The sequence below is a fragment of the Oxyura jamaicensis genome, chromosome 17, assembly GCF_011077185.1.
Source record: "Oxyura jamaicensis isolate SHBP4307 breed ruddy duck chromosome 17, BPBGC_Ojam_1.0, whole genome shotgun sequence".
Classification (NCBI taxonomy): Eukaryota; Metazoa; Chordata; class Aves; order Anseriformes; family Anatidae; genus Oxyura; species Oxyura jamaicensis.
This window is the reverse complement of record NC_048909.1, coordinates 6,586,517-6,605,825: the sequence shown is the minus strand read 5'-3', so window position 1 is coordinate 6,605,825 and position 19,309 is coordinate 6,586,517. Positions and strand designations below refer to the sequence as shown.

Genomic DNA, 19,309 nt, shown 5'->3' with positions numbered 1-19,309 from the left:
GCCGGCTGGGAGCTCCGCTCAGACATGACAGAAAAACGACCAACAAATGGGGCTTCCTGAGCCCGGCTAGTCAAAAGGAGGCTGGGAGGGATTTTTTTTCCTTTTAGCTTTCCCTCCCCTTTGTCTTTCTCATGCAGATACACGGGGTAGATGGGGAAGGAAGCAGAGCCAGGTAAAGTTTTGAAAAATATTCTCTCACAAGAAGGTAAAGTGAGCCGGTTGAGTGTTTGTGACGAAGCTGCTGAAGGCTTGTTTTCCCGTGTAGAACCGGAATATAAATGCGATTTTAAAATATTTCCCAAAACTTTGAAGAGGGCTCTAATCCCACCTGTCAGGTAGCAGACTGATGGATTTAAGGAAGGCGGATTATAAATTTGCTTTTAAGGATGGTTTTAGTGTGCATAATTGCAGACTGAAGTGTTTCTCAACTCTCTTTTTGGTTATTCTTACATTCCCCAGTGGAACATGCTGCTCCATATTACATTATGAACCACTTTCAGTCATGTTTCATTAAATATTTATTTGATCTATTTGAAGCAGCCATGGCCTGTATTAAGTTTTCTCGTTATGCAGAGATTCGATGGCATCGCCCAAAATGTGCCTCTGTTGATGGGCTTTAGCGAGAAGATGAAGGAATGCAACAATCAGAACCGGGCCCAAACGAGAGACTTGAAGACATCAGGCATCCTCACACCACGGAAGGAGAGGCTGCAGAGTATTTCGGGACACAATTTCCCTCTCCTTTTCACGATACAGAGGTGTTGTTCAAGCCGGTCACATCGCAGCTCCACCTGCATCATGGTGCTCCCGAGCAAGCCCTGCGGTGGGTCCCAGTGCGTTGGCCCGAGCACCGGTAACACTAGGTGTCACTCGCTGCCTGTGCAAGCAGGCACTGAACTCTTCTCCACTGGGGAGCAGCAAAAGGAATCTCCAGAGTACAAAAAAAAAGGCCAAAATGAAAATACTTTCTGCAGCCATAGCAACCCAGGAATACCGAGGTAGCCACCGTTCAGACAGTCAGGGAGAAATATTTTCCCCCGATCAAGGAAACTTTCTTCCCCCGACACTACCACATCTGTGCAGGTCTCTCCACTTCAAAATTTCCATTGCAAAACCAAAAAAAAAAAAAAAACAAGAAGAAACAAACAAAAAGCCTTCTTCTGTTTGTTTCTGCAAGACCAAGCCGCATCCCGATGCGAGGAGAGAGAACATGGTGTCAAGTTAACATAAACTCTTATTAAGCAATCGAATGCAATGCGTGTAGATGGTGCCAGGAGATCTCAAGACACATTTATAAACATAAATGAATTAAGCAATGACCTTATGAACTCGGAGCATTATTTGCATTTCAAGAGGCAAGGAAACCGAGACTCAGAAATCAGGGAGCAGAGCCAGAAACAGAACTGATTACCCAGCTCCCCACTAAAGCCTCTTACGAATTTTAATATACTTGAGCTTGGATACACTTTTCCCCCCTCTCGTATCTTCTGATAATAAACAGCTGTGAACAATTGCTTAAGACCGCTAGGTACACAGGGAGCTTGTCTCTGGGAAAGACACCACATAAGACAAACAATCAAAACATTAAGATCCTCCTTGAAACCTAGCCCTTGGATTTTCTGTTGTCTGAGTCACGATCCGCAATTTCCCTTAACGTCCCAGCCTGTCTTTTTGCATTCACCTGCGAGCAGCACACCTTTGCCACCCCCTGAATGCAAGAGGTACCACGGCAGTTATTTACTTTTCTGAGGTTTCATCTGCTCTGAAGCAAAAATTGCGCTGTTAACATCCTGTTTAGTTATGTGTGTTTCAAGTGCCACATAAAACCGTCATCAATTCATGTTCTCTGTTATTCCGGGCCTACACACAGAAATTAAGGGCTATCACCAACCCCAAACTGTCAAGTGAGGCCGAGGGAAGGCAGCCAGCCTGAATTCAGCTCAGCTGAAAGGAGAGGAGCGTAGGAATGTTGAGAGACGCGAGTCCTACCTTTAGGGTCTTCACTGCCACTGTAAGGCTGTACTTCTTCCAGACTCCTTCGTACACCTCTCCGTACTGCCCGCCACCGAGCTTGTGCTTCATAGTGATGTCGGTTCGCTCAATCTCCCACTTGTCGTAGTTCGGGGACACCCCGTAAATAGTGGGCTTATTGCGTTTGGGCGCCGGGTAGTGTAACGTGGTGATGAGCCCATCTGCTACCGTCGAATGATGATGGACCAACTCCGCCAACGTGTTGAAGCGGCTCTCTGAAGAGACATACAGCTAGGGACCAAGGAGAAAGAGAAAGCTCATTCACTTCAGGCACACTGGAGCATTCGTATGCAGAAAGCACATTTAAAACCGTGAAAGCCAAGCGTTGCGTGGCTTCCAGTCACACTGCCGTGCCATGAGCTCCACGTGCTCTTTAACTAGCTCGCAGAAGCTCCGAGCTGAGACAGATCGACACTTGCATAAGTGCATGGATTCACCAGAAAATACACGCGCTTTGCTCCAACACAATGCAAGGAATGACCGCAAATTGCATTCGATTGGCATGCTGCTGCTTGAAAGGTCTGCTTTCAAAAGGCTGGTCAGTAAAGATTGTGGGGTATTTTCTGAACCGTCGGGTTCTACCTCAGTGTCTGGATCACATTATTACTGTCTGAGTTATGACATTTCACCTTCCCGAATTCTCCTTCAGGTTTCATTAACAAACCGGCAGCTCCCCTGGATTTGGGCTAAGGTCTGCCTAGTGTTCTGCATCGAGCTGGACAGCTGGTCTGTTCCGTCCTTGTGACGGGCACAGATCAATAACGCAGAAGTAAAATCATTACCACTGAGTGCAGACCTACTGCGAGGATGGCAGCCCTCATTTGTTACTGCTTTAGCATTTACAGAGAAGAGCCATTTTGAGCCTAAAAGCCTGCTAAAGGTAGCAAAGTGACACCTACAAGCACAACTCTGTATTTCTTATTTCACACCCAAGTCCAATCTTCTGCCATGGAAGGTGACAAAAGCTACAAGAATAATAACAACCGTAATAATAAAGTGATGCTGTACCCCCTGAAGGGCAGAGAGAAACCTCCTGCCTCGCTGGATGCGCACCGAACAGCTCAGCCTGTGCACGCGCGGTGGCCATCTGCCTGGGATTTTGGGAAGCTGACAGGGCTGCCAATCAGCCCCAGTCTCAGACTTGGGGCCAAACCCTGCTTCTTCCACCTAGACAGAATTCTTGGATGGAAAAAAAAAAATTTGGAGCTTCACAGATGTGTTAAGTGAACATGTCCAACAGAAAAGGGAGATGTATTTAGAGAAAAAAAATGTTTGCAGAGAGGAGGAAAAGAGCCTTTGATCTGGAGATTGGCAATTTCTGTACAGATGCTCCTCCTTCATAGGCATCTGTTTACTACAGAAAACCCCAAATGAGAACAAGAGGCACTGGAGAAAACCAGATACTCCAAAGGAAACAAGAGCACAGGCCCTACAAACACAAAAAGGTGAGTGAAAAGAGCAGCTCTATCATCCGAGGAAGTCGGAGTGGCACGGAAGAGGCCCTCTCCCCCTCAGCATCCTGCTGGCCCAAATTCCTGCTTCAGTTTCTGAGAATGAGGCAAAGGCTCCAGTGCAGATGGAGACCATTCTGTGCGACCTGGCAGCATTTGCTCAGCTCCGTGTGTCATGGACTTATTTGAAAGAGCTACAGCAAGGTAAAAACGCTCAGCTCGGGCACACAGCGTAACCCAAAAAGGGTTACACAGCAGTGCACAGCCCCACAGATCGGTCACTGACTACTGCGAGGTGCAGGGTGGCTGCTGCCTCTCAGGCTTTGCTCTTTGCTACAAGAACAATGCCCTCTGTAAGGCGTCTGGGACATGAACGTTACCCACAGAAGGCAGCGGATTCCCTCTGATGGGGAATCGCTTCCCCTGGTTCAAACAGCATTTCCTCTGAGGGCAACAGCACCCGGGCTCTGGGGAACAGGAGAACATGCAGAGTGGCCAACCCTTCCGTAAGCCATGTGAGCAGAACAGCTCCTTGAACACTTGCTCTGGTGTTAAGACATTTACTGCTGGATGTGCACGGGCATGAGCAGAGGGTTCCATACGCTGGGCTGGAGACAGCTTCTTTCCTTTCGCTGCATTTCCTGACAACAAAACTCCCGGGGAAACCTGTATCTCAGGGGAAGAGAGGCATCCTCCGGGGGAGCAGCGCGCAGTCCTTAACAAAAGGAGTCAAATATTGCTTTGGTGAAGTAACTGGACCAGGGCTCGTTTCAACACTACGATTAAAAAAACACCTTTCACGATCAGAGGTGAAATGACCTTAAAAGCAGATGTTCTGAGAACAGAGTGGCACTTTCGGAGTGTTTTTTAGAGTTGCATGGCAAGAAGCAAACAGTTCTTCAGACCACCACGTACCAGCCAGCGTAACCACAGCTGGAAACAAACCGTGTCTGTTAGGGAACAACCTGCAGTACTAGCAGTGGTACTAGCAGCTCACGTTACACTGAGGACTGAAATATGAAAGTATGGATGTGTGAAGTTATGCTGAACTCTTGGACTGCTTGGAAGCATCGAGGCAGTGTGGAGAAGGAAGCTGTCCCTGGCTTTATGATGGCTTGCATCCCACGATCTCAAAATCTCGTGGAATTTAGAAATATCCCTGTTTTGTGTGACAGATACGAACTTGCTACAGATTGAGAAGGGAGTCAAATGAACGGCCAAAGGTTTCACAAGAAACCCACAGCAGGTTGGGGAAGAGATGCTTAAACACACACGGAGGTTTCTACCTACATGAAAAACCACACCCAGCCACCCACCAAGCACGATCATTGTGTGGGCACAGCTTTTCTACCCTCTCAGCGATTAAATCTTAGCACTGACACCTCAAGTCCTTTCTTCCTACCGGCACTACTGGAAATCAGAGTGAGGCAGTGTTCAAATCTTCATCTGAAACGTGAAGCACGTATCACAAGATGAGGGCGTGCTGCCGGTGCCACGCAGCGACTTTCGCTGCGCCCTCCCTCTTCCACTGACCCCGCTCACCAAGCCTTAGCTCAAGACCCTTGCTGGATGATTTCCCCCACGTAAACGGTCTGGTGCTGCTCACTGTACTCATAAAGCGGGGCCAGACTCAGCAGTTCTGCAGTGCAGGAGGTTACACAGGGGCTCATGCAATTTGCCTCCCGGCTGGCTATGCTGCCCACTGATTATTTGGGCAGTTTTCGTGCATTTTCAGTCAAACTAACAGCCGTGCCGTTCCAAGGTGCTCCGGGCTGCTCGGCTTTGTACAAATTAGTTGTTTATCCACAGCTCGTACCATCAGACCGTGCCTCCTGACTGGTGGGGAGGGTGTTGTTAAACTGACCCATGCAACGCGTCCTTAACCTGAAGGGATCGCACGCTGCCATCAGCAGGCAATACTAAAAGCCCCCACAAAACTCCACGAAGATCCATGAGAAGGGAATGAATCCGCATCCTGCTAAAGCCACTGGAAGCTCCAAGAGACTCAGTCAAGACACGTCCCGTGTCCCTACTGCTGAGCATAGCAGGATTTGAAGAACTGGCTGGACAGCGCTGTTTATTCAGTTCGGTTGCTCAATAGGAGGCTTTGCCTCAAGTACCATCAAGGCAGGAAAACCCAAGGCCTCTGTTCCACGGAAGTGGTTTACCAGATTACTGGCTGCGCTGTGCCAGCCCAATCCAGAAAGGTCATTCTGAATGTCTTCCTAAAAAAAACACTAAAAGGTGGTCCGGAAGAATATGACCCATTGTAATGGGAAATAAGTAATTCATCGGGGGATTTCTTTTATTTAAAGTTACTGAACCCCAGAGCATTAATATGACCGGTGCTAAAATTAAGACATACGCATCTCCGATCTCTTCCTACCTCTTCCACTTTTCCTACAGGCAGGAGGAGGCTGTGCGATGCACGCCCCCCTCCACGCCGAGCAGCAGCTGCTCCTTATTTCTGTAAAGCCTCTTGCGCCGTTCCTGCAGTCGCAGGCTATGACCCACCAAAGCCGTTCGTCCTCCAGGTCTGCAGGCGCTGCGGTGAGTTCCTCAGAAGGCTGACTAATGACCCGGCGGGCTGTGGAAGCCCCAGGTGCGTGGGGAGATGGAAGTAAGAGTTTCCCTTCGGCAGAGCCGTGCTTGGCAGTGAAATGGGTAACGGGCCCCAGCAGCTCAGAGAAGGGATGCTGTGCAGCAGCCTCCGTTTCACAAGGGGAAAGCAAGAATGTTAGCAGTCTCTCTTACTTGCTTCTAAGCTTCAGCAGCTTGGGACAGGGCACGGGAAGAGTGCAGCATGTCTTGGCCCAGCTCCGGGCGGAGGTGGGCAGCAGAGGCAGGCATCCGGCAGCACGCTCCTGATGAGCTGTCGCACTTTGCTTCGTTAACACAAATGGAAATCAATGCCATTTAACAAGCTGAATTGCAGCGCTGAGGCTTGGGGATGGTGAAAGGCCCCTTCCATGGGGACGACAAGCAGCCCTCTGCCTTGGCGGGGCCAGAGGGAGCACCGTGGCCACCTCTTCGCTCAGCCCCGCAGGCACAGCTCTCGTGCTGACCTGCACCTTTTGTCAAAAACACCAATTCAAGCAACTCTGTGGAAAATGAACAGTTAACCTGGCTACCACAGACCTGAGCAGATTACTGTAGCTCTGCAGAACTCTTTTGGGGGATAAAAACAGCTCTGTGGGGATGAAAGCCTTCATATGCCAAACCCTTTTACAGCGAAAAAGGAGAACGTGCTGCAGCACCAGGGACACGCGGTTATTTACACCAAAAGGAGGAGGCCTCGGTTCAAAGTGTTCACTTGTGAACACTGCTCATCTGTCAGCATCAATGTGAATCAGAGGGATACCAAGCACAGAGACAGGAGGAGGAATAATATTCCAGCCTGCCATGTACTCCTCGGAGTACGCAGCCTGTCAGCATTTCTCCGGGCTGATGTGACCACAGAGTGTCTGCACAGAGCGAAAAAAGAACTCAAGCACTGTGACGAAGAAATCTATCACCTTAAACAATACCACAATTGTCTCCATTACAGTCTGTTTGCTAAAGCAGACCGACAGCGTTCCATTTATTAATAAAATCTGATCATCTTATGTTTTAGAGTGATGAGTTTGATAACTAGTAAATACGATACACTTTGTTCCCTACGTTTTTATATTGCAGATTCTGCTGTATGAAGAACAGAGCTCTCACGGCACAAAGGAAAATTGGCCATGGCAGGACAATATTATACTTGATTTTTTTTTCTTTTAAAAGTACTTTAATGGCACAGAATCTGTCATCTACTAGATGCTGGCAAGAAGAGCATCAGCAGCCATGCTCCAGACCCACACTGCAACTTCTACAGAGGATCTAAAGAGACGCTGCTTAAAATAGATTCATTAAAAACAAAATTTTCCGAAATCCAATGCCAGCGGAAATGTTTCCATGAAATTCAAATGAAAATCTGTGGAAAACTACACTTATGTTAACATTTCTCTGCGGCATCCATCAAGCAAGGCATTGCAACACTGCCGTAGCACACAAAGATATAGGGGAAAAAAAAAAAAGACGGCACTAGAAAGGGGGCCCAAAGAACAAAAAAGTGCCTACCCGTATTCAATAGTCACCTTGAAATGCTGTAGAGAAATCAAAAGGGTAGTTTAAAATAACACAGAATAGGTCCAAAGATATTCTGTCCCTATTTACAGGACTATCAGCAGCAGACTGTTCTGATTTGGCAGTCCAAGAGGTTACCTTTCGAACATATGCAGTGAAAATCCTTTGTCAGAATACCTTCCTGACAGGATTTGGTGCATGCGGCTCTGATGTAAGCTCTAGTGTCTCCTACCTTAGTGTTTCGCTACTGAGCTGCATTCTACCTCACCAGCTTGCTAAAGGAATCAGCTTGTTCTGTCACAGCCTTGTTGGAATGTCACAGTTTATTGTACCGACGGATGCTGAACATTGCGATCGGGGCTCGGAACTGCACAGCTCGATCGCTGCTACTTGGCCTTGTGCATTCAGTGGACAGAGTACACCAGCAAGGTTTTCTTTTACGGTGCGGACAGCCTGCAGCCTACCTTTCCGTCGGACGCGGTGTTTATTCTGTAGTGGTACACCCTTCCTTCGTATCGCAGGGAAATAGATCTCTGTCCTGGGCTGCTCTCGCTCTCCCGCACGAGGAAGCTGCCGTTGATGCCGCTGCTCAGAAGGTACTCGGCAGCGTTACGCGACACCGGTCCGTGATACCAGGAGTGTTTCTCCAAGCTATTCACCGGGGTGATGTAATTGCTGGGCACCCAGCCTTGCCCGTTCTTCGTTTGAGCCTCACACCATTCGCCATTGTGATTGTAGCCCAGGACGCGGAGCTTTTCACCTGAGCACGAGAGAATATATTTAGACACGGCAAACCTGGGAGCGGAGTAAAAGGGTGGGTGCTTTCTGCCTTGTGGATCGTTAAATAATCTCCCTTAACAATAGGTATCTGACCGCGCAGGGACCACACGCACTGCTTTAAGCCTGAGTGGACCTCAGAAGCCATATAAAGAGACGTGCACGCTTCAAGAGTTTGTTAAATTCCCGTGCAGTTGTGAAGCAGTCGCGGTGCTGCTGGAGCTGAGGGAAGATTCCAACAAATTTTATTTGAACTGAGTTGACTACAACAGGAGCGGATAAACAGTAAAAAAATCGTTTTGATTAGCCAATAGATGCAACGTGGAGATGCATAAGGAACAGGACTGAGCAAGAAAACACTAGCTGTGTAAGGTCGTTTTTCTAAGAAAGCCTGCATTTTGAAGAACCCTGAAAACGGTAGAGGCCAGCCTCCAGGGGCTGCTTAGTTTGGTTTCTCAGCTCAAAATCTCGCTCCTAATGGAGACCTTAGCTTTGACAGTCTTGGCCAACGCAAAAACCTCAGCTGGTTTTTAACCTTTTAAAAGGTCGTGACTTCAAGAAATATTTGTATTTGTTTAAAAAGAGTTCCCACCGTTAAAAAAAATAAATTCCATAGTGTTCAGCGCGTAACTCCCTTGTGCCCCAGTGGCTTTTCATCCCGTGTCTTCTCACAGGATACCGTTCTGCCCGGTTACCTTACCTTTAGTTATGCTGAGAGTGTTGTCCCCGCTCGCCACAAAATCGTACAGTGCAACAAAGAGGTGGGGGTCATTCTCGCTGGGGCAGGACAGGAGGTTCTCCTTGGAGTTCCAGCGGGCAGCTTCACTCAGGCCCTGGGGCTCAAAATCTGACACTACCGGCCTCTGAAGGGCTTCTGGAGAGGGGAAGAGAGAGGGGGGGGGGGAAAGGAGGTTCATTTCTGCTGATAAAAGCCAGCTGGTTAACCCCTGCACTGTGATTTTTCTCATTTTCTTGACATGTGTGCTCCTCATGTGGCAGAGGACAAAGGCGGACGGTGCCACATACACAGAGCATCCTTGCAGTGAGCTGCGGGGCCCCCGCAGCCCTTCCCGAGCTCCCCGCTGGTCGGGGAAAGCCCCTCTCCTCCCTCCAGGAAATGCTGCTCACGTAGGCTGCCTGCTGCTCTGCAAATCCCTTGGCTCCTGCCCAGCTGCTGCAATGGGGAGATTTGAAAACAAAAGCAGAGACCTTTAAAAGGTAAATCCCTTAATTATCCAGAACTCGAAGCACCCAGAGCCAGGCGGGATGAGGTTGTGAAGACGTGGGATGTACAGAGTTGGGTACATACTTCTGCCATTTGTAGTGATTTAAATCATTTCTCATTTACTCGAGCAAAGGCTGGCCCTTTTTTCAGCCTCCCTCCTGCATGCCTCTCCCCAAAGCAGTGTACGGGGAGCACTCACGCTGCGCTGCGTCCGTTTTTAGGAGGCTTGAGATGCCTCGAGAAAAACACAATCCCCCAAAATGAGTTTCACAGGTGAGCAAAAGCCAAATCGATGAAGCCTTCTGCGCTCCGTGGCATGCTGAGCGTGCTACTCCGTACATCTTAGCCGAGTCCAAGCACACCGGGGAATTACCAGGATGCCACCAGGATTTTGGGGCAGCCACAGCCCAGCGTGCTGCCCCGCCAAAGCGGTGCCTGTGCTGAAACAAGCCCAGGGGAAAACCTCATGAAAACCTCATTTGTTTTTGTAACGGGTTGCCCTCCATCCGGAGGATAGCTCTGTCTTTGTGAGGTGCTGCATCACAGCAAGTGATCCCTGTAACACCACCTCTTGGTTGGGTCTGCAAATCTGGCACTAACCAGCGAGGAACTGCCCCAAGCAGCACCAGAAAACCCTTGGCGGTCAAGCGTGGGCTGGGACAGGCCCAAATAACAATGGGGAAATGCTACATGAGAATGCTGCATATAAAATAATAATGAAACCCCCCTAACAATAACAGATCTGGTTGTTTTCTGAGCTTTGGCATTAAAAGTGCCGGCGTTCCCCCTCAGACAGCCTGGCGTCCTCACCGTGGTGGTCAGGTCGCTGCTGGTAAAAGGCCCCCGGGTGCTTCCCGACGAACACGAGCGCTGTGTTCTTTGGAAAAGGTGAGGCCACGAAAGCGGGCAGTCAGGAAAAACCCGAGCGCACACCACGCTGCTGGGGCTGTTTTCCCAGCCAAACCGTATCAGCAGGGAGATAGATTTTTACAGTGAATCAGAGAAGCCAAGCAATACCGCTTCCTGAACGATTCCGGTGGTCACACCACAGTCAGAAAGGTGGTGGCACGGTCGGGTTTTTATTTTTAAAGCACCTCTACGCTCTTCCTCCTCCCGTTTCCTGCAGGGGAGCACGCTTCGGCACTCTGGGTTTGCTTCGAGAGGGACGGTGAGAAAAGAAACAGAAGATCTGCTTCCTGAAAAAGTGGAGCTATCATCATTTTACCACGAAAACGCTTTGATCCTGCCAAGCCCGTTAAGCTCCCCTCTCGAGCACAGGGCGCCGCAGTGAGCGGAGACACTCGGGGGAGAGTCACCTCGGCAGCAGACGGGCAGCGAGGGGCTGCAAGCGGAGCGGCGATGCTCCGGCCCCGCGTTATGTGCAGCGCGGCAGGGCGGCCGTAACCTCCAGGAGGAAGGAAAACGCCTCCCCCACTGGGGCCTGATTCAACAGGAAGGCAGGAAATCCAAGGCGGGCGCCCCTCCAGCTGCAGCGCGATGATCGCAGCCCTGCGAGGGACGGCTCATGCGCAGGAGGGGAGCGGTGCCGGGGCTGGCGCTCCGCGGATCCAAGGTGGGCGCGCTGCGGGTCAGACCCTGCCGAAAACACCCCCCAAGGCAGCCACACGCAAGTCCAGAAAGGCTGGTTTGGTTCCGTGGCATTCCTACCCCCACCGACCCGGTGATAACTGTCCGCAGACCCAGTGACCGGCAAGAGCAGGGGTGTGAAAGAAAGGGAGAATTTGCTAGGCTGGGAAACCGAGCGAGGGCCACAGAGGACACGCAGGGCGCCACGCAGCCAGGCTCCAGGACCTGACCACGCGCCTGGGGCTGGCACCCCCGAAGGGTAAGAGCCCCAAAGCCACAAGAGGTGGCGGGGAAGGTGGTGATGACATTAAAAGACGATGAGAAAGGAAGGATGGGGCCCCGAGTCAGCACGGAGAAGGGTGTAGATGAAGAGAGCGGAGCTGTGGGGACGTGAGCACAGCAGAAGCTTGTTGGACAGTGGCAGAACACTCTTCTAAAGGTCTGGGCCCCAAGAGGAGGCTATTAACAGTCCAGGACACGAAACCACGAGGCAGGAGAACCAGACAGGATACGTCCAGCTGGGTGCTGTGCACGGCCGGCTGTCAGCAGCGTTTGTCCCTCTTAGAGCTTCCCAAGGAAACCTGCCCAGACACTGCAGCGCTTCAGAGCAGGACTCGGATGTTCCCGTCCAAACATACTGGGGACATTTTCAACACGCTCCAGCTTCTTCACCTCCTACCACTGCCCTTAGCTGTATTTTCACAGCGCGGCCAAGCCCTTCCAAGGGCCGGATTCCTCCCGGTGAGTCAGCCCGGCTGCAGTGCCCACGGGACGGTGTCCTGGCTCAGGGACGGGGCGGGGAGCGAGCCTTAACTCCATCGCTTATCACCGTGACTCCTTCCCCGCATCCACCTGCCCTTCTGCTGCTCCCTGCACCGCTCCTGCTTCTTGCTTTGATCACCCCGTGCTCAGGGTGGCACCCGGACGAGTCCCAGGGGCAGCGCTGTAACCCAGATCTCCGCTAGCACCGCCGGAACGACACTCAGCTATCAGAGCAGACTTTGAAATGAGACAAGGAGAGCTCTTACTTTGAGGCGCCGGCTGTGCCAATGCCTTCAGTTCCCCCTGAATTAAGTTTGCACCAGGAGGTATTTATGTTTGTACGCTAAAAGGTTTCCTAAGTGGAACTATCTGCTGCTAATTACTGTTCATGCACAGTCATGAATCACTGCTAGGGCCCGCGGAAGGAGTCCTGGGATGCAAACAATTCTGGTGGACACCCCTGCAAGCAGATCTCCTGAAAAATTTAAGCCAAGGGTTGGAAAAGAGGCAAAAGCCCTGAACTCCAAGCAGCTCCTCCACAGCTGACTGCGGGGCGGTCCCGAGGGAGGGAAGAGACCTCCTGTCTCCCTACAAAGCAAACATCCTGTGGGCTTACAAACCGCGCCGGCACGCTTTCCACAAGGTTTCCAGAGCGAGGGAGCGCAGAACACGCTCAGCGATCTCTCCAGAGGTACAGCACGCGCTGGCTCCAGCTTTCCCTCTCCCTGCGTTGCCCCTGCCCTCCCCGTCCCCTGGAAGGAAGGATGAAGAACTGAGCAGAGCCGTGCAGATTTCCTACACGCGGTGTTCCCGGTCCTGCGCACACGTGGTGGAGGAGCTGCCTCCGTCCCGGTGATTTCCTCAGCGGCCGCTGATAGCTCCTCCGTGCCTGATGGGATACGGGCTCACAAAAAGCTCTGCAAAGCAGATCCCTCTAAAAAAACAGAAGGTTTCGTGTTGGATTTCAGACCCATCCCCTCCAGGGGGGTCACGCACAGCCCGTCCCGCACCGCTCCCTCCCCCAGGCTCACGCTGGAGCTTGGTATTGCAAGGGGCTCCTGCTGCGCTGCCCAGGCACAAAGAGCCCCTCGCTGCCAGCTGCTGTGTTTTATCTTGTCTAACATTATTCTGTCATCTCCCTTTTTGTTTTTTTGAAAGTTCGCTCTTCTATGATCCTGCAGGTTCCACCGGAGCTTATTTGCTGGGTTTATTCCATGTATAACCCCGCAGTGACAGCATAAATACCACCTTCCTCCAGCTAATCACGGCTGTGGCTGTATAAAGGGGAGCAGTGGATCTGGCAGAACTTTCCATTTTATTCCCAAATCTGCTACTGAACTGCTGCCCGACCGGAGGCTGTAACGTCTGGGAGAGGAAGAGGAAAGAGTAGCTAGATCCACCTGAGTTTCAAACAACAGTTAGGTATTTCTGACCACTTCTCCGTTGTCTGGTTTGGTTTCCTTGCTTACAGAGCAGAAGTGGTGAGGTTTGCCCACTTTGGAGCCCTGGGGAGGGAAAACACCAAGGAAGAACCAGGGAGATTTCTTTCCCCATTTCACTAAGCAGCTCCAGAGCATTAGGGGAAGACGAACGTGTCCGTGGACGACCAGTTTGAGGTCTGGAGACAGCTCTGGTTCCTCATATGAAATGATAGTACTTTCCTCACCACAGCCCATGGGAAATGGTAACAAGCACCATCGGCCACGTTTCTAACAAGGATGGGACCGGCAAGAACCACTGGAGCAAGCCAGAGACATATTTAAAAGCAAGAACCCTACTGAGTGATGGCAGATGAGAGGCCAAGAGGGAAATAGAGCCGAGGAAGAGAGAAAGAGACTCGTGCCTCCCAGCAGACTGACCGCGGGGCTGAACGCTGCTCCCAGCTGCTCCAGGAGCAGGATGAGTCCTGGTGCTGCAGAGCCCAGAACCTGGCCAATACTTGCCCAAGTGCATCAGAAGAAACCCTCGGGGAAGGGGCAATGGCCCCGGGCTGCTGCTCCTCCCCGGGCTCGTCTGCTCTAAGCGTAAGGAGACACGCTGAAAACAGGAGATGTATAGCAGTGTGACAGCTGGCAGGGCAGAAATGGCTGCAGCCTGAAAACAAAGGGCTCGACTAGTGTCCCCGGAACGGTTTTGAGCTTCACGGAGAACGCTGACAGGTTTTAAACAAGGTTTCTGCTTTTCAGCGGTGGAGCGAGCCCAAAAAGGCAGCGAGACTATTTCAGCCCCTATTTGGGACATGGACACGTTCTGTTTGCAGATCAGATTGGCAGCAGAACTCGCCGTGCCTCTTCCCTTCCACTCTTTACCCTTTCTTGGTGTGAAGTGAGGGAGGAATTATTCAGTCTGGCAAAGGCGAAAAGGAAGAAGCAGATGACAGAAGTTCAGATCTCTCACATTTAAAAATAATATTTACTAGCGCCGATAGAAGTTGCGAGCAAAAAATGGCCAGCTCCACCAGCAACGTGGAATCTCAGCCATCACGTAACTGCTTCAGAAAGCGATTCTGCTGGAGTTCAGGCGATCCTCAAGGCCTCGGGTCAGCCCCGGAGTGACGCACGGCGCAGCCGCCCGGTGGGCAGGCGAGCCCGGCAGTGCACGGTGAGTGCCCTGTGACGGGATGTGGCCCCGGCCTCCACGGAGGGGGCCTCACAACCCAACAATCCTCCTTCCCCCGGATGAGAGGAGGGCTTAAAAAAGCCTTTCAGAAGAGGACCACCATGAAAAGAAACAGTTCTGATTGCTTGGTCAAAGGACGTGTGTAGACACCTGCATGAATTGACTCTGAATCAGCTCTGCAGTGAGATTTTTAACCTCTTTTATAGAGCCCGACCCCAAGACAATACCGCTGAGAAGTGTGTTTGGAAATACTATAAACAGATTTGATTGCTGGACTCGTGCTATTCATCAAGCGCTGTCATGTTTTTGTTAGCAGATGAAAACCAAAAGAAATCGAATTAGGTAAAATTGAATCTATCCTCCTGGCTCCACCTGGACTTCCATGCCACTAGTGGCCCTTCCATCCCCTCAGCAGCTCTCTCTAGGGTTTCAGGGTCTAGCATGGGGAAGAAACTCTTCCTCTCATATCCTCAGCAGCTTCCCACGCCGCTAAGACAACACGAGCGGCCTTAAATCCTCAGTGATATCACCATGATCTCCTTAATCTTTTCAGAAGCGCCGGCACGACGGCAGGCCGCGCGCAGAACGGCCCGGCCATCCCACACAGCTGGGGGACGTGGCTGGTGGCCCCAACACGCGGCTGTCCCCTCTCGGGGTCTGCCACTCGGGGCTCTGTAGGCCTGCACGGCTTCTATCAAACTCGCTTGCGGTGGGTCCTGGACTGAAGCTGTCCTAAGGAGCTGTCACAGCAGCGCAGGGAAAAGCATTAGGGTCGCAGTCGTGGTGGTTGGTCATCTTCCACACGAACGTGGGTGCTGGCTGCAGCTTTGCCCCGTGCTGAGCTGAGTTACTTTGAGAGAAGTTTGTTTAAAAGTTCCTTCAGCGCTCGTTTCCCGCTCCAGCGTGAAAAATAAACACATAGCCACAGCCCCGGCGAAGCTGAAGGTGAAAATAACGCTGTGCTTACTGCCTGATGACGCTGTTAACTCGACCCTGCCCGTACAATGCTGCCTGCACGGAGCGAGGCGAGCTGTGCTCTAATCCCATTATGCAACCGCGCTGCTCAGTGGGGAGGGGGCAGCGCCTGCCCCGCGCACAAAAGAGAAGTCTTGCAAAAATCAGCCAGGGCAACACCCCTGTAACATCATCCCCCAGCATTCGCTTCTGCGGGGACGGGAGGCCCCGGACTGCTCTGCCTATCCTCCGAGGGCCGCGCTGAGATGCAGCTGCTCGGGAAGGAGGCCCAGCGCGGCCCAGCCCTGCTGCGCACGCAGCCGGCCCCAGCGCGGCCGTACCAGCGCTGCACGGCACCCACACGCCGCTCGCAGGCCCAAAAGCTCACCGAGGAACGCGGTCCCGTAGGGAAGGGCATGTGGCCGCCCACCGTGAAGTTTCTGAAACTTTAAGTAAGCGGGATTAGGGGTGTAAAGGAACGAGAACTGGAAAAAAAAAAAAAAAAAAAAAAAAAACTCCTCTCTGGCAGCCGTCCCTTGGTTTTAGACAGCAGAAAAGTATTCGGAGCCACCGAAGGCGGCTGATGAACGCGGCCTCCATGCGGCATTCCTCAGGCTCGGTTTGTCCCGAGGAGCCATTTGTAGTTTTTGGGATTCCTGACCTATGAATTTCCGAGGAACATTTCTCCGCTGAATATTCGAGAGTTGAGCAAGAGCTGCTCGCCATAGGCCGTGCTGCATCAGGTGGTGGCGTTTCTCCCCTCTGATTTGATGAGTTAGCAAAGTACTCCTGGCACGCGGATTATTTTTACTGAAGTAACATCCAGCGACACAAAGAAGCCCAAGAATGCATCGCCCGCCCGGGCACAGCCCAGGGCTGCGCTCCCCTGGGGCAGGGGGCCCCAGCCGAGCCCCCCCGGTCACGGGGACAAAGTGCTGCTGGCTGCTTCAGGAGAGGGTCCCGAGCCCCCCCTGGGATTGCGGGGACTTTTTTGGGGTCCCTCAGCCCAGCAGGGGGGGCCTCAAGCCGAGCTCCCCCGTGCCTCCGTCAGCAAGGCCTCCGGTTAGCGACCCACGTCAACTCCAATGGCAATTCCTACGAACTGGGTGACTCAAACCCGCGATTTTGAAAGCGATCACGCGAGTCCGGCTGTAGGACCGAGAGGCGAGCGGAAAGGGGCGGCCAGGAGCTCCCGGCCCGCGCGGCGACGCACGCAGCGAGCAGATGGGCGCCGAGGGGTTTTCCGCCTTCGCCCGGCGTCGCTCTCCCACCCTCGTCTCGCTCCCGAGAGAAGCTGGAGCCCGCTGGGGGGCAAAAATAAAGCCCCGGCCTGCCGCGATGGCGTTGTTGGTTGGGTCGGCTCGGAGACCACTTGACATTTCACAACCATAAATGGTAGAGCCGCGCTCCCTTTGTACGCGGCGCCTAATGAGAATCACCTGGTGGCCAACACACGCACGTACCCCACGGCACGAGCGGGCTCCCGGCTCCCCCCAACCCCCCCCAACCTCCCCAGAAAGCCCCCAATCCCCCAAATCCTCCCCAAAAGACCCCAAATCTCCCCAAACGCCCCATTGACCCCCGGCCGCGCCCCGGCGCCCCGCTCACCTTCCAAGTAGCAGCTGGAGGAGGAGGAGAGCCCCTTCTTCGACTTGCAGCCCACCAGTTTCAAGCAGATCTCCAACATTTTCATTTGTTAGAGCTTGGCCTCGGCTGTCCGGTCTCTCTTCCTCCCCGCCCCACCACCACCCTCTGAGGTCCTCTCGCTCCCCACCAAGCCCGGCAGAAGGCTGAGGACCCTCCGCGCTCCGCACCCTCACAAGGACGAGCCCCGGCGGAGGAAAGCCCTGGGGGCCGGCCTCTCCCCCCTCGGGCAGCCTCCTCCAGCCATCTTCCCCGCTCCTGGCCTCCTCCAGCGGGACGGGAGCGCTCAGGCCACCCGAGCTTTACCCGAAGCTGCCCAAAATCGCCCCAAAAGTCGCCCGAGGCCGCCAACAAAGGGCCCCCTCGCAGCCTCCCCCCCCCCCCCCCCCCGCAGCGCCCCCAGCCTCCTGCGCCTCGAAGTGTTCCCAAGAGTCCCCCCTGCCTGCTTCTGGAAGCGTTTCCGAACCCGGCGTGTCCCACCACTATCGCGCCTCCTGCCTAAAGCAGCCGTGGCTTTTCTGCTAAATGAATAGGTGCGAGGCACCCTCCAGGGACCTCGAGGCCGACTGCCGGGGTGCTTCGGAGCCGAGCGGGACGGACAGCCCACGACCGAGCGCTGCGAAAATGCCTCAGGCCGCGGCCAGGCCCGGGCACCAAGCACCAAGAAGCCCCGTCCCGTGTCCGCCCGCTGTCACAGGAAATAAATCCTTCCTAACATCCAGCCTGGACCTCCCCGGCCGTTCTAGCTCCGTTCTGTACCTGCTGTTTCGTATCAACGTCTGTAAAGCAGACTGGGTGCGTACACAGCTGCGCCTTAGTGCTGAAACAGCCCCGTTCGCTTCCCCGAGCTCAGGGTGCCCCAGGGAGCAGAGCTCCAACAGCCCGGGTTGCCTGCCGCCTGCGGGACCGACAAAGCGACACATCCTCGGTTTTGTCCCCGGAGATTTCCCTTCACCTCCAACAGTCTGTTTTGGCGAGGTTACTGGTGCTCTTTTGCCCTCCGAAGTTTTCGAACATGGCGTGCTTTAGGGGAAACTCTGCCTGCTTCAGCATCTGGGGACCCTGCCCCAGAGCAGCGGGCCCTGCTCAGACCACAGGCACCGCTTCGCAGTATCACACTGCTTTATTCTTCCGATCCTGGGAAGGAATCATCACCCCTCAGCTCATGCCACACTGAACAGCAACAGTAACATTTGTCCTTTTTGTTTTTAAAAGCACCTCAAGCCACATCATTGCTAGCAGAGAAACGTTTACAGTGAGGACAACACAATATTCCCAGTGGTTTCACCCTTTTTCCTAAAGCAGATGAGCTTTATCCCCCTCTGACAAGCCAGAGAGAGAACTAAAATTTCCTGAAATTCAGACAGCCCAAAGAGAGGTGAGGCTACGTGCATGGACCCCCCCTGGCAGCTGGCAGCGTGTTACAGAGGCAAGGACGCGGCTCTCCCCGTGCCCTGCCTTCCTCCCTCTGCTTCTAAAGGATTTCTTTCTATTTCATGGCAGCGTGAGCGTTTCAAAAGAAACCAACGCCTTCTGCTCGTTCCCTGCCCACCCAGCTTCAGAAGACGCTGCAACCAAGAGCTGGCGCAGAACAAAACCAAACCAAAACAGAAAACAAAGCAGATTTGGAGGAGGAAGGTTACGTAAATGGCAGGAGGCGCTCGGCCATCACGTGCTCAGGCCCAGTGTCATGTTTAGGGAACTGGGATGAAGTAAGGTTTTAGGAGCAGAGCAGGCATCTTGCACGCAACTTGTCTCCACGTGACGAGTATCCCTGCCCTGCCTGGCTGGACTGCAGCTGTAGGAAGGCGAAATTCCCGTTCGGCTCCCCTGGAAGTACAAAGGCCGCCCCCCGACTGCTCTGATTACGGTTACTACAATGAGTGCCGGCAGAATTAAGGCGGATTACGTTCCCGCTGAACCCCTGGGGTTCTTAGTCCAGACGAAGAATGCCTCGTTTCGAGTTAAATTAACCCGCCTGCAGAAGAACCTCGCTGCAGGAGAACCGCATCCACTCAGGGACTTAAACACAAAGAGCTTTCCTGGGATAACTTCCTCTGTAGATAAACCCTTACATTAATTCCCTTTATTTTTTCCCACGCAGACAAGCCTGTGTGGTCCCTCGGCTACAAACTCTATCCTTCAGCAG

General features: G+C 52.9%; 1 protein-coding gene across 3 annotated transcripts in view; it reads right to left on the bottom strand.

Annotated features, from left to right (window-relative positions):
• The window catches only part of ABL1 (ABL proto-oncogene 1, non-receptor tyrosine kinase), a 71,601-nt gene that overhangs the window by 14,378 nt on the left and 37,914 nt on the right, over positions 1 to 19,309 (bottom strand). For 2 of the 3 annotated variants that reach the window (XM_035341407.1, XM_035341408.1), the window contains 3 exons: positions 9,070 to 9,243; positions 8,057 to 8,352; positions 1,990 to 2,262 (listed from right to left, as the gene is read on the bottom strand). In XM_035341407.1, coding sequence (XP_035197298.1) covers positions 1,990 to 2,262; positions 8,057 to 8,352; positions 9,070 to 9,243 — 743 coding nt within the window. Of the gene's footprint in view, positions 1 to 1,989; positions 2,263 to 8,056; positions 8,353 to 9,069; positions 9,244 to 17,124; positions 17,248 to 19,309 lie in introns of those variants that run through there. The other variant, XM_035341409.1, reaches the window with a different exon arrangement.